The sequence below is a fragment of the Priapulus caudatus genome, unplaced genomic scaffold (genome assembly GCF_000485595.1).
Source record: "Priapulus caudatus unplaced genomic scaffold, Priapulus_caudatus-5.0.1 Scaffold16, whole genome shotgun sequence".
NCBI lineage: Eukaryota > Metazoa > Priapulida > Priapulimorpha > Priapulimorphida > Priapulidae > Priapulus > Priapulus caudatus.
In genome coordinates this window covers 77,824-92,318 of record NW_014577077.1, presented here as the reverse complement: position 1 = coordinate 92,318, position 14,495 = coordinate 77,824, and the positions used below count along the sequence as shown (strand labels likewise).

Below are 14,495 nucleotides of genomic sequence, written 5' to 3'. Positions count from 1 at the left end.
TTATGAAGGAACTAACACTCACTATTACCATCTAAGAATGGCAAGCGTTATAGTACTTATGGTGGAACTAACACTAACTATTACCATCTAAGAATGGCAAGCGTTATAGTACTTTAATGTGAAGGAACTAACACTAACTAACACTAACTAAGAATGGCAAGCATTATATCACTTATGAAGGAACTAACACTCACTATTACCATCTAAGAATGGCAAGCGTTATAGTACTTTAATATGAAGGAACTAACACTAACTAACACTAAGTAAGAACGGCAAGCATTATAGTACTTATGGTGCAACTAACACTAACTAACACTAACTCCATTATCAACTAAGAATGGCAAGCATAATATGGAACTAACACAAAATATTGAAATAAGAATGACAAGTTTTGTAGAACTGCTATGGAATTAACACTAACTAAGTGTGATAAGCACCACAGTACGTACTATGGCACTAACACTAACTTAAAAATATCAATAAAAACATTTTAGTACCTACATACACTAACTTACACTAATTAATATCAACTGAGAACTGATGGATCTCTCTCTCTCTCTCTCTCTCTCTCTCTCTCTCTCTCTCTCTCTCTCGCTCTCTCTTTCTCACTCGCTTCCCCTCGCCCTCTCTCTCCCTCTCTCTCGATTTTTCTCTTTCTCGAGGCGGTAGCGCTGCCGGACGAGGCTGTGCGACTGATTGTCTATCAGACTGATTGTCTGATGGTCTTCTAACCCTAGCAAGACCGTTTCGTGAAGCTAGCAAGGCGGTAACGTTTTTATATAACTTCACATAAATGTTTATACTATATGTTAATTCGGGTGGCACTACGGCAGCCCATGTTTATACTATGTTAACTCGGGTTTCCCAGCAGCGGCCAGCGATGGTAGAAAATTATGAAAAATCGCTCTAAAAAGCTGCTTGTCCGGCGGACAAGCTACCGGACAGATCTACTTGTCCTCCGTGGAAATGGACAAGTACGGACAAACGGATAGCCCTTATTTCGAACACTGGGATGGTATCAGGAACATTCTCGAAGAAATGTTCGTTGGGATCGTTAAGAAAGTTGCCACGAGATGGCACGTACGTTTGAGTGTCTTAAGATTAAAGATGAAAGCTCCCATCGTACGTAGTATAGCAACAACTACTTGCAAGACAGAATAGGTAAGCACGCATCCATTTACCTAGGCAAGCCTACAGGCCGAAATAGAGAGCTGCCACCTGTAACTAATTGACGCAGGCAAAAACTACACCGTACTATCACCACCACATGCACTGGCAGTGGCCACTGGCAATGGCATAAGTTACATGTAACACACTGACAGTACAGAATGCCATAGAAATTATACGATTTAAGGAGCATAAACCTTCTTCAACCAAATTTAGCTTTTGAAATTTCACTGTGACATTGTAGCCTCATACATCTAGGCATGTATAGATTCTGCAAGCAAACCCGGCAGTCAAATTCTTTCTAACAGTAAACAAATCCATGTTTAACCCTCCTCTTGAGGGTCAAAAGGTTATCCGACACTTACTCTTTGCATGTCAGCAGAAAGTACATATCATGGTCCTTTCAATAAAGCCATAAAAATGCTAGGTCACCGCTGAAACAAAAAAGGTTTTCAATCGCTCCGTCAGACCATGTCCTCAAAAAATGTCTAAAATCTGCCCTGTGCCCCATTGACCTTTGACCTGTGACCTCCAATTTCGGCACCGTGATGGCTTTTCCTACCATGATGCTATACACCGACTATCACGAGCCTAGGTCGAGCCGTTTAGATTTGTGATTCTGCATTTCCCTCCCCTATACTTTATTAAGAGGGAATGTCCCCTGCTCTTACACGTCTCTGACCTTTGACCTTTGACCCCCAGCTTCGACATCCCAACTCGTTTTCGGATTACCCCCCCACGTCCCGAATATTGTGACCGTACGTCAAGCGTTTAAGATTTGTGCCCAATGTTGACGCACGGATGCACGGCCGGACGCACGGAGGCACGCTCATGCGATTCTACAAGCTGCATCTGACTATGTCAGATGAGCTAAAAAATTGTTAACATTTTATGGCAAAATGCTAGTAATGGAACAAGGTATTTTTAAAATATTATTCAACTTCAAGAAGACATTGACCCTTGAGTGATCTCAGGATTACTAGAATAGGCACTGACCTTGACACCTGGGAGTTCATCTCCATAGAGATGGCAGAGCAACATGGCCGCTGTACGTAGATATGGCAAGATCATCACACGAGTTGAGCTTTCGACTGATTGTTCTGTCCAGATGGCATGTGTGAGAGTGACGCTTGTCTCTACAGTCTCATCTGATGCCTCATAGAGACAGCTGTAGATGAGATGAGAGATCACCTCCCCTAGTGCTTGCTCCACTGGATTCTGAAAGAAAGAATCTTCGATCAACCAAGTCATCATCAGTGACCTTGTACTGATGGCGAGGAGTTTGCAGGGTCATATTCTACCGTTTACCAGTGTACCATCACTAGATTACTAAACAAAATAATAATAGTAATAATTAGGCTCACAGCCCACGCAGCTAGCCATCCAGAAAACACTAGGAAATTACTAACTTAAACTGAAGTACACTAAAAGACTAAAAAGACCCCGCGACTACACTTTTATTCCATACTCTTTCATAGTCTACAGCCCTACACTCCATTGATCTTATTAGTATACCTATTGCTTACTAACTACTGCTGTAACACCTCTGCCAGTGCACGTATTGTAATGATATTCAAAAAGTATGCACACGCATATATACATATATATCCATCTAGATAATGCATCTATTACATACATGACTGCTTGTCTTTTGCCTCCATGCCTCACGCTCACTATCTGTGAGGTCACAACTGAGAATGGCTAGAGCCTGCACAACCTGCACATTGTACAGCGAACGTACTATGCACGTGTAGTAAGCTGGAAATATCAAACAAGACAATGATTCCACAACCAATGTACAGCTATGGCCAAAACCTCCAACTTGTATTTTGAAAAATCACCATACAACCAGGACACAACCAATAGCTATTAGTATGTCACCTTTTCTTAAAATTATAATAACAAATGCTCATATGGCTATATACTATTGCATTCTTGGCATTTCTTGGGCTTTTTAATTAGCCTTTCGCAGTAAATGGCTTCATTTGTAATTCATACAGATTCCGCAGGTGCCCAGTTAATGATCTCTACACACATTTAGGCTCTATTCGGGCACTACCTTTGTTTATTCCCAGAGGTAGCATGAGCACTAGGTGAATGAGCAACGTGGTTGGATCCTGCAATAGCAGTGGCAGGGGCTGCTCTGCCAGTGCAACGCTGCAAATACACGCAACACAATGGAATTATACGACTGAGAAAAAGAACCTACCGCTATTGGAAGTACTGCTGCACTCAGTCAGACATTCATATTTCGTATCATGTACAACTAATATTATCATATAATTTCTGTAATTTCTAAACACACAATGTGGGGAGAAGTATTAATGAGCAAAAAATTACACGAACCTGGTGATATCCTCAGAGGCGGGGATGCGTGTCACAGACGACCAGAGTAAGATAAAGTGATTAGGTTGCATGACTTTTGCATGAAGCCCAAGGACCCGCATCAGAGCACCTATGGATAGAATGGGTTCGGGTTTATAGAAAAACTAGCATCACGTCATCGTCAACACCCTATAATTTGGAAACTATAAAGTGTAAAGTATAAAATGTGCCCAGAAAAAAAGTATCAAAATTGTCTAAAAAAAAGTATAAATGTGTATCAACCTACCATGATTTGTAGTCACTTATTAATTTATACCTTGTTACCGAATACATTATAGCCTATGTGCAGCATGTAAACAAGCTTCAGGAGGAATGTGTATAATGCCGTGAGGAGTTGTTTCTTGAACCCTCCGTCTAGAATATTTCAATGCAGTGTTTCCCCTGGCCAAAGAGGTCTGTGAGGTGGTAAATGTTTTTTGTGATGTGTTTGAGCATTTCGAGGTACTAGCAAGGTGAGCAGCGCAGGTGTTGGCCCAGCTAGGGGGGTCCGGGGGCATTCTCCCCCGCATTTTTTTTTATAAATGGGGCAATTTGGTGCATTCTAGGCTATTCTGAACACACTGTATGTGACTCTTGAATCTCTTTTTCAAGTTGTCAAAATTTTCGCCAGCGAGGCAGTGTTTTGGACAAATTTCTGTGTGGCGGGTGAGAATTTGCAGACTCAGACGCCGAGGCAGGCCGCCTCGCTCGTGTCAATGCAGGGGAAACACTGCAATGCGCATTGCTCATTTGACATTTGGTCACTGACAGCACAGAGCTGAGAGCAAAAACACTCCACTGAACATCACTCCTGCAACAAGACTAGCAAAGCACATGTTTAATCTCATTAAATACAGTGTACCTAAATGTAGGTCCAAAGAGTTTTTACCATCTTTAGCAAAAAAAGTATTTAAAAGTATTTATGCATGAAAAAAAGTATGAAAAATTTGTAAAAAATACATTTTCTTTAAAAAAAGTATGAAGTGGCAGCACTGATATACATAAACATAATAATATACTACATAACTAACATGAACGCTCGCGCTCACATGGGACACGTTATAACACTGTTTACAGGCTCGTGTAAATCTACATTCTCGTGTAAATCACGTGCTGTACATATCTTAGTAGTACCTACAACATTAGCTCTGGACAAACTCTTGCAACCTCACATGACAATGTTAAAACGAAGATCCTTTTATGTACCTGTGCACATTTTCCTTGTAGGGGCAGAGAGTGGAGGAAGAGCAAGGTTTCTATTACACATGGAACCACCTTTCTGCAAAAGCTCCAGCTCTAGATTTGTTCTGAAAGTGAATGGAAATAGAAATAATACTAAGTAAACCTACTACTAAGTGATTACGTCACGAATTTCTAGCCCCATCAAGTAGTATATTTGTGTGTTATTTGTACAAAATAAAATGTATGAAAATACAATTAGTGTTTCTGTTTACTTTTCATGCTTATATACCTTCTTTATATGCCCTAATTTGCCAGTGAAAAACAGAGAGACGCCAGTATCTGAACAGTACTGGTGGGGAATAGTGTTAGACAACAGAAATTACCAAATCGTCTAGATTTTTGCAAATTTAACCAACGTAAAAACATTTTTATCAGGTGAGAGTTTGAGGATATATTTAGTAACGTTAGTTCTTACTCTTAATGTAAAAAAATGACATTTTTTTTTTACAAATTTTACCATGGAAAATTCGTGACGTAGTCAATTTAACGATTTAAGAAGTCAAACTGTACCACCATAAACCACATCAAAGATGCAGCATCATCTGCTTACCTTGCAATAGATGACAGAAACAGGAAGATGCTCTCATTGCACGGTACTTTGCTGTAGTTTCTATACTTGGGATACGTGGCATTGGTGAGATCCTGCATCATCGTTGTCATGGATTTGTACAGTTCAGAAGATGGGTTCTGTAAACATTACAAATAAACCAACAATTGATGCAAATAATAAACAGAAAACAACAGAAAACAGAAGATGTACCATGCACACGTAAAAAAAACTTCATTTTACTTTTGCTCTCACCTCTTGCTTGCACGTCCATTTATTTCAAGTAACATAATAATTTACCCTGTGGAAGATGAACAATTGTGTTGCCTGTTATCAAACAAAAGGCCCCATTCTCTACAGGTAAACATCACGAGTCAAGTTCGTTTTGGCCAGGCAAATGTTGTTTTAGGGTTACTCAGTAAGTTTAAGGCACCGTGGCAAGTTGAAAGGGGCAAACATTTCTTTCACAGGAGGAACATCATGACAGTTTAATTTGTATCAATACTTATTATGCAAGAAAGGGAAGGCTATACACACACAGCATGGATTTAATGGAAAGGGCACGCAGGCAAACCAGGTAGCGGTGCCATAACAATTTACTGTCGCATATACTGGCCAAATATTTTTAGGCAACATGCTGGTCATCAGTGCAGTGGTGAAATTCAAACTCTGGATGGGGACAGACTACTGGTACTGCACAACTATCCGTGCCCTAGAGCTAGACATAGCAGGACAGGGACAGACTACTGGTACTGCACAACTATCTGTGCCCTAGAGCTAGACATAGCAGGACAGGGACAGACTACTGGTACTACATAACTATCTATACCCTAGAGCTAGACATTGCAGGACAGGGACAGACTACAGTAACTACATAACTATCTATACCCCTCTTGCTAGACATTGCAAGAGAGGGACAAATCACTGCTCAGTACATGACTATCTCTACACTTCAGCTAGTCATTGCAGGACAGGAACAAATCAGTACTTACAGGCTGCTGGTTGTCTCTCTGCAGTAAGTCCATTACGTCCTTGGCAAGTTTGTGCATGTCCGTGTATCCTGGCACAACAGAGAAATTCTCTTCCCGCGGCAGAGGCCGGCAAGGTAGCACGCCGTTGGCCAGCTGCCGACACAGCGGGCAGAGGTACTCTCCCTTATCTGGCTCAAACGATCGATGTGCCTCGTGAACATGCTCGTTCTATACGGCAAACAACAGACTTGTGGTTTTAGTTTGACTTTAGGTTCTAACATTACATGTCCTAAGACTAGATTGTTTCACGAGTGACAGAAATTCGATCATCACGGGAGCAGGGTAAGGTGAGATATGACGGTCTTGCATAAGCAGCAGTAACATTTTTTGTTCTCATATGTAACTCTTAAAATATAATTATCTGGTTATAGCACTGACACACAAAAAAGCTTGCATCACAGTATCATTGACAGAGATGTTTGGCATGCGTCATCAGTGAGCTAGCTGATCGGTTAATAGGTTGCTGTTGACAACACAATTTCAGAATAACACATTTTAATGGCTGATGTAGAGAGACATGTATTGATGTGAAGTGTGAGATATCATACCCCACATGCCAAAGATTTTACAGAATATCTCGTATACACTGCTCAGCCTTGATTATCCAACCTAATTGAGACCTATAGGTGGTCAGATAATTGACAATATCAGATAATGTAGAAAAGAAGAATTGTGACAGGTTAAGCACTGTACAGTACACATATAGCGCACATAGATGGACCAAGTTGGATTAAACGGAATGTCAAATAACAGAAGTTCGAAATTTTACCGTAATATGTCAGACAATACACTAATCAGGCACATGTTGATTTCTAGTGAGAACACTACTGGGCAGTCATTAAAGGAGGAGGTGGTTGTTGCCACAGAATGGGTCGTTGCAACACGTTAATGTGACAAGCATGTGGCGTATACCTTCAGTGACTCGATGTAAGAGCACAGGCAGTCGAGATGTAGGTGATGGCCACAGGTCTGCACAAACACGCCTCCCTCCCAACCGATGTTCATTGACAACAAACAGGATTTCTGTAATACGGACGAAATAGCGCATCGTTAAATGAAGAATCACACTTCATTACATGCAAAAGGAAGTGCACTTTTGGGGTGAACTTCTTGTTCTTATTATTCCTTCTGTTAAGGATTTATATTGTAAAGGAACACAAGTTGTGGCTGCATGGTAGCGCACGAAGGCTCGCAACCATTTTAATAATCGTCGCATACATATAAAATACACAATCCCTAGCAATGATATATCACCAGAACAAGTAATAAAACAAGTGCCGCGGAGCGACAGCGCTCATCTAACGTCTACTGCGGTGACTCTGTGGTGGAGTGGTGGGATTCTAGTAAACCCTGTTACTCCCAAATGTGTTCACATACATGCCGAAACAGTGGAATGCACAGGGATGGTATCAGGAACCTTCTCAAAGGAATGTTTGTTGGGATCGTTATGAAAGTTGCCACGAGATGGCGCGTACGTTTAAGTGTATTCAGATTAAAGATGGAAGCTCCCATCGTATGTAGTAGCAACAACTATTTGCAAGACAGAATAGGTAAGCACTCATCCATTTACCTACGCAAGCCTACAGGCTGCAATAGAGAGCTGCCACCTGTAACTAATTAACGCAGGCAAAAACTACACAGCCACCACCACATGCACTGGCAGTGGCCACTGGCAGTGGCATACGTTACATGTAAAATACTGACAGTACAGAATGCCATAGAAATTATAGGATTTAAGGAGCATAAACCTTCTTCAACCAAATTTAGCTTTTGAAATTTCACTGTGACATTGTAGCCTCGTACATCCAGGCATGTATAGATTCTACTAGCAAACCCGGCAGTCAAATTCTTTCTAACAGACAGTAAACAAATCCATGTTTAACCCTCCTCTTGAGGGTCAAAAGGTTATCCGACACTTACTCTTCGCATGTCAGCAGAAGGGACATTTCATGGTCCTTTCAATAAAGCCATAAAAATGCTAGGTCACCACTGAAACAAAAAAGTTTTTCAATCGCTCCGTCAGACCATGTCCTCAGAAAATGTCTAAAATCTGCCCTGTGCCCATTGACCTTTGACCTGTGACCTCCAATTTCGGCACAGTGATGGCTTTTCCTACCATGATGCTATACACTGACTATCACGAGCCTAGGTCGAGCCGTTTAGATTTGTGCCGCAATTCTGCATTTCCTCCCTATACCTTAAGTTAAGGAGTGAATGTTCCCCCTTCTTTTACACCTCTTGACCTTTGACCTTTGACCCCCAGTTTCGACATCCCAACTCGTTTTGACGATCCCCCCCGATGTGCCGAATATCGTGACCGTACGTCGAGCGGTTAAGATTTGTGCCCAACTGTTGACGGACGGACGGACGATTGTGCGATTCTACAAGCTGCATCTGACTATGTCAGATGAGCTAAAAATCATGACAAACAATACAGTTTAGTTTAATAAGTGTTCGTTGTAAATCAGCCAAACTTAGATAACCACATGAAGAGTGAAACATTTCTTGCACCTGCTCATGATATCTGACAATTTAAATGCACATCAAATCCATAATACTGTCAGTGGAGACAGGCAGAGGGGATACATAGTATTCGTAGACAATTTCATAGTACCCGTAAATTTTTATACGAGTACAAGTAGTGGAATAGTAGCAGCCAATAATCTATAGAGAAATTCATACACCAGAAATCATGTAACATAGAAATGTTGTCGCAAAAACACATAACCACAGGTGAGTTTAGCAGAGAATGTGTTGGATACTAGTGGTTGCATAACCCTAAGTTTGTATTCAACTAATGAAAAGACCATTCACACTAGTCTTACATCATCAAAGTGTCGCTGCAGAGAGGCTAGTCGTATATCCATGGCTGTTCCACAATCGTTGTTGTGGAAGAAACAAGGCTTCTCATCCAGTGGTAACGTCCTCCCATCGCCAGTGATACAGTGTGTTCTGTGTCCCAGCACTTAAAAATTCAACACAAGCAACTGGTTGCAATGACTGCGTAAAATTACTCCAATTGTGGAAGGTGATAGAACTGGCACATTATAACTACTGTATCAACAGCGTACCTACCACTAGTGGCCTGCAGTAGTGTAACCATGCCGACGGGCCTTTCCTCTGTAGAAGCAGTAGTTTGCCCACAGATAACACAGTCGTATTCTTGCACACCTCCTTCCTCCTCATCTGCTTGACCCTCCATCTGTTCATTCTCTTTTGAGGCTTCAGTAGCTTCTACAGATGAATGTAAGGACACATACTGTTCACAAAATTTGCCAAATATGAACTAAACCCTTGGGTAAGAACTCACTATTTTTGTAATAAAATTCAATAACTTTTCTAAGAGCATACCACTTTTTGAAGAAAATCAAGATATGATTAAATCAACTCACTGCAACTCAGCCGTTTTTATGATAGAATATATTTTATTATAAAAGTCAGTGAATTTCATTATAAAAGTGGTGACTTCTGACAAAATCAAGTATTTTGATCAATAGATTTGATTGATAGATTGATCTGATCTACAGGTTTATATTTTGAAAAGATGATGGTTTACCTTCATATTCCATTGTCTGCTCTAGGAACTTCTTTTGTTTGCCAGCAAATTCTTCCATGAGCTTCTTTTGCCTTTCACGAACTTTCTTCTTTCTAGTTATTATTTGAGAAAAAAAACAAATGTCTACTCGCGAATATCACCAGTAAGAAAAAATTCTAAAACACTCTGCTTGTTACCATTTTTGACGATTCTTTTATACACCATAGTCTGACTCAGATCTTTGCAATTTTGGATACTGCATAAACTTGCCAATATATGGTGAAAGTAATAGTGTTTAGACGAATGCTTCTTTTATATACAATATTCTGACTTAGATTTGAACACTTTTATATACTACAAAAGAGTAAGTATATACAAGCTTACATAACAAATGAGCCAAATTTTCTCATTCAAGACTGTGAATTCATACCTTTCCTCCTTGTCCATGTCACTCATGCTACCTGCTGCTGTCTTAGGCTTCATCTGTTCACAAATGTCTTCTATAGACTTGGCACACGTCATGCTGAGGGCTGCAACTATTATAAAGTTGAAGTCTTGTGTTAGTTACTCCTCACAACTCAAACTCTTTTCTGGGGTAATATAACCAAGTATTGATCATTAACCTGCATCCATACGCATACACGCACGCATGCACGCGTACATTATACAATCACTGCATAGCCGAGGAAAGCATGGAGTTTTGTGGCCGGAGATAATCAATATTGCCTGGGAGTGGAGCTCAAGAAATAAATTGATTTTTGAGGTCAGGAATACTGCATGTTCCCCAAACAACCATGCAATAATTGCATGAATCATTAACTTGAAAACTCACTAAAAGCAAAATTTATGTGTGACTGCTGATACAATGCGAATTTGGCGCTAACTTTACTCTCAGAAACCCAGCAAAACTTGATGATTAATATCGTGTCATTTTTATAATTATTTGTCAAAATTAGGTAGAAATATTTCCAATATATTGCAATATGATGACTGAAACAAACACAGCAGGTGATTCAGTACGATGGTTGCCAGCACAGAGCTATATCAATTTATTCGATTTTTTATCGGTATACTGACATAGTAGTAATACATCAGTACTCTGATTATTTGTGGAAATTAGCTAGAAATGTGGAAGAACTTCTGTGTTATCTTATTGACGTCATTCTTCTCGTAAAACCGTGAGTTACAAATTTAAAATGTATGCAATGTGCACTGTAACATTGTTTTTTTTTTTAGATCACTGCAATATATTGTGTGCTCAGTAGGCAACGTCGATTTCAACAGCAACAATTGTTTCATGATTCATGGCGTGTGACACGGTAACGTGAAGTACAATACTCTATTTTTGCAGCCATTTGCATGGCCGTATCAGCGCAGTATCATCATGGTGTTACTCACTCTTATTGAGAAGCTGGCCAACGAAATGTGGCCCGTCGCCAATCCTGCTCTCCTCTGTCCCACCCATGCTGCTCTTTGCATGCTGCTGACTCCGAGGGACATAGGAGCACTTCTTCTCTGACAACTTCGAATGCAGCTTGATTAGCAGTGACAGGATGCTTTCATTCACCTCTACAGTCTCTTCTACTGGTGGCGTCGAAGACCTAAGATGGTCCATCTCCATGGGAACAGATGGTCCTGCGAGAGGACCGTCTGGCCTCAGATTAGGGGAACCACACACTTCCTCCAAGGAGTTATCACTGTCATCATCTGCAGCACTGGGTGGCATTGCACTTGCAACATCATAATCTGAAAGTGAAAACTGTATTATAGACCAAGTGTCAACACAACATATACACACACTAACACACATACACATGCAAACACAAGTATAATGTATAAAAATTACAATATAAAGTACTTCTAAAACCTGATTATCCATAAAGTAGTAATATTTATTTAAATGTAGATTTAGCTATATGACCTCCAATATTGGATGACAAATGCTAAATGTATAATCAATTTTATTACCACATTAAAAAACTACCTAGATTTACATAAAATAACCTATACACTTACTATGTTACGGTTAATCACCTTTACTGACCCAAAATGCCACTCAATTACTGGTACAATTGCCAACACAACAAAAAACATGCGAAAATGAACTAAACACAGTGATGACTACAACATATAGCAATACTCAAACACTATCATAACAATTGTAATCAACGAAAGCTGTTAATTTTGTTCATTCAAACTAAAATAAAAGAAAACCTTCTAATGTCAAACAGATGAAACTAATAAGAAATCCCTGCTCAGACTATTACAAGCAGTATCAGGTTAGAAACATACCATAATATTCCCAATACTGATATATTATGAATGATGAAAAATTCTATGAGCAAAGTTATAAATTATAAATAAATTATATCCTTATATGAATGGCACAAAACGAATCTTATTCACAATGCTATTGTGACATTTATCACAAAGGGTTTTGTGTTACTGAATAAAAATACACAATGGATAAATACAGAATGGCACAAAACCAATCTCAGTCACCATGTATTGTGACATTTATCACAAAGGGCTTTGTGTTACTGAATAAAAATACACCCTTGGTAGACTAAATATTAGAATTTCAGACATATTATGGTTAAGTATGTTATATCACTTTATCTATACAAATATGACAGCTCAATTGTATGGACGCACACATTCTATTAAGCAATCCTGTTGTATTAGTTTAGGAGTTGGAGCCTTGAGCTCTAGGTAGCAACCAACTACAGAGACACTAAACTTCTATTTAAAAAGATTGCCATATGCATATGGGCTGATTTCAGTACCCTTGACACCGTGTGCGGCCAGAAACTGCTGTGCGCTTCGTTCAATCTTATCCAGAATGGCAATCTCTCTATCAAACTCACTGATTTCTTTATGCGTGGAAACACCACGTATTGTGTGCTGGATGTTGGTGAAGATACTGTTGCTAGGAAACCAAGCATCATATCTCAGATCTGGGACCTTATGGGCAACAGTGATCTGCAAAATTACAAATAAAATTGAAGTAATTAAACTACTACTGTTACCTACTCTCATCACCGGTAGCAACGCCTAATTCGTTATAAATAGAAAATGTATATTCACATAAAGATTGTGACTAGAAGTGTGAAGACTAGAAGTCATCAAGCCTCTTATCTGATATTTATTCTTCTCCTACCACAAACCTCTAGATCTTATTCACTCCATAAACTAATGTTATGTACTATGTGATCCCAGGCCCACCTGCAACGGAACTTTCAATTGAACACACTTACCTGTTCCTGTACTACAATACAGGTGGTTTTCACTGCCATCTCCAGCAGGAAGATGCAAAGGTAGATGATTGGCTCAGAAACATTTGGCTCATGCACTGCCTGTACACATACAATGGATTTTATAACATTAAAGTAGAATAGATATAAAACAAAAATGTTATGTTATGTTTTATTGGGAGGATGTTTGAAACTTAAATGAAAAATCATACATGAAAGGATTCCATTTGAAATATGATGCAAAATGATATAAATATAACCATAGAATAATTACATAATGATATAATATAATGCAGATTGATTACTTGGTTATACCTCTCACCATTATATGAATATAAATAATAATCTAATGCACTGTAGCACACTGTACTTGCAATAAACAGTGTATATAGTAATTAAAATACATACACACATGTACAGTACAATACGTGCTCAATGTCTTATAGCCAGTGTATAACATCACCTTATATAGGATGGTGAAGATCAATGCATGCATGGTCTTGCAATGCAGCAAGTTCGGCAGTCTCCAGTACGTTGGCAGTCTGGCGCCAGGCAAGCGAAAAGGAGGCCAAGCCGTGTGTGTACCACTAAACTTCCCTTCTTGTTGCAAACTACAAAACACAGAATTGTATATTTCTTACTTCTAAATAATGCACCATTCTCAAATATCAACATATCACAAGTAAAGTGTACATCCTGCATGATAGGGGAGATGAACAATGGGCATTGTGCACTTTTAAAAATACGAAATAACCCTCAACTCTTGGTTTTCCTGCTCGAGGTCAGAAAAAATATATAATTTCAGTCAATACAATTTTATACAGTTGTCTGGTTTATGAATACTTATGTTACGTATTCTTGTGATAAAACTGACAATTGAGAACAAACTCCTACGCTCAGTGAAACATGCAATTGTAATACCAAGTGATCACCAATCTAGATTCAAATAAATCTAATTCCACATCTGCTATTTCAATGTGTATGCTACTCTAGATACCTACTACTGATTATATCTGTTCATGGACACTTGGAAGTCTCGTCGATGTACTGCTCGCAGTAACACGTGCAGTGGGTCAAACAGTTCCTCCCACACATATGCTAAAATACAACAATATAAAAAGAGTGACACATCTACATATTTTCACAATGTCATACATATTAGTATGTATATATATGTGTGTGTGTGTGCATGTATTTGTATGTGTGTGCGTCTGCGCATGCACGAGCGCACGAGAATGTGTGCACGCATGTGTGCGTGTTTGCGTGCGTGCATTATATATGTATCAGGAGTAGATAAAGGGAAGGAGTGTGACTCCAATAAACAAGGGAAATTCGTCATTTACTAGCCTTATAAT

General features: G+C 39.4%; 1 protein-coding gene across 2 annotated transcripts in view; it reads right to left on the bottom strand.

Annotated features, from left to right (window-relative positions):
* The window catches only part of LOC106810187 (E3 ubiquitin-protein ligase UBR3-like), a 28,135-nt gene extending 13,903 nt beyond the window's left edge, over positions 1-14,232 (bottom strand). Inside the window, exons 1-17 of one of the 2 annotated variants that reach the window (XM_014813471.1) lie at positions 14,142-14,232; positions 13,604-13,751; positions 13,144-13,242; positions 12,673-12,868; positions 11,285-11,632; positions 10,317-10,422; positions 9,908-9,999; positions 9,427-9,585; positions 9,177-9,316; positions 7,264-7,374; positions 6,313-6,519; positions 5,324-5,460; positions 4,738-4,838; positions 3,514-3,622; positions 3,227-3,324; positions 2,804-2,925; positions 2,164-2,385 (exon numbers count right to left, since the gene is read on the bottom strand). In XM_014813471.1, coding sequence (XP_014668957.1) covers positions 2,164-2,385; positions 2,804-2,925; positions 3,227-3,324; positions 3,514-3,622; positions 4,738-4,838; positions 5,324-5,460; positions 6,313-6,519; positions 7,264-7,374; positions 9,177-9,316; positions 9,427-9,585; positions 9,908-9,999; positions 10,317-10,422; positions 11,285-11,632; positions 12,673-12,868; positions 13,144-13,242; positions 13,604-13,751; positions 14,142-14,161 — 2,415 coding nt within the window. In that variant the 5' untranslated portion in view covers positions 14,162-14,232. The remainder of the gene's footprint in view (positions 1-2,163; positions 2,386-2,803; positions 2,926-3,226; positions 3,325-3,513; positions 3,623-4,737; positions 4,839-5,323; positions 5,461-6,312; positions 6,520-7,263; positions 7,375-9,176; positions 9,317-9,426; positions 9,586-9,907; positions 10,000-10,316; positions 10,423-11,284; positions 11,633-12,672; positions 12,869-13,143; positions 13,243-13,603; positions 13,752-14,141) is intronic. The other variant, XM_014813479.1, reaches the window with a different exon arrangement.
* Between the last annotated feature and the right edge of the window lie 263 nt (positions 14,233-14,495).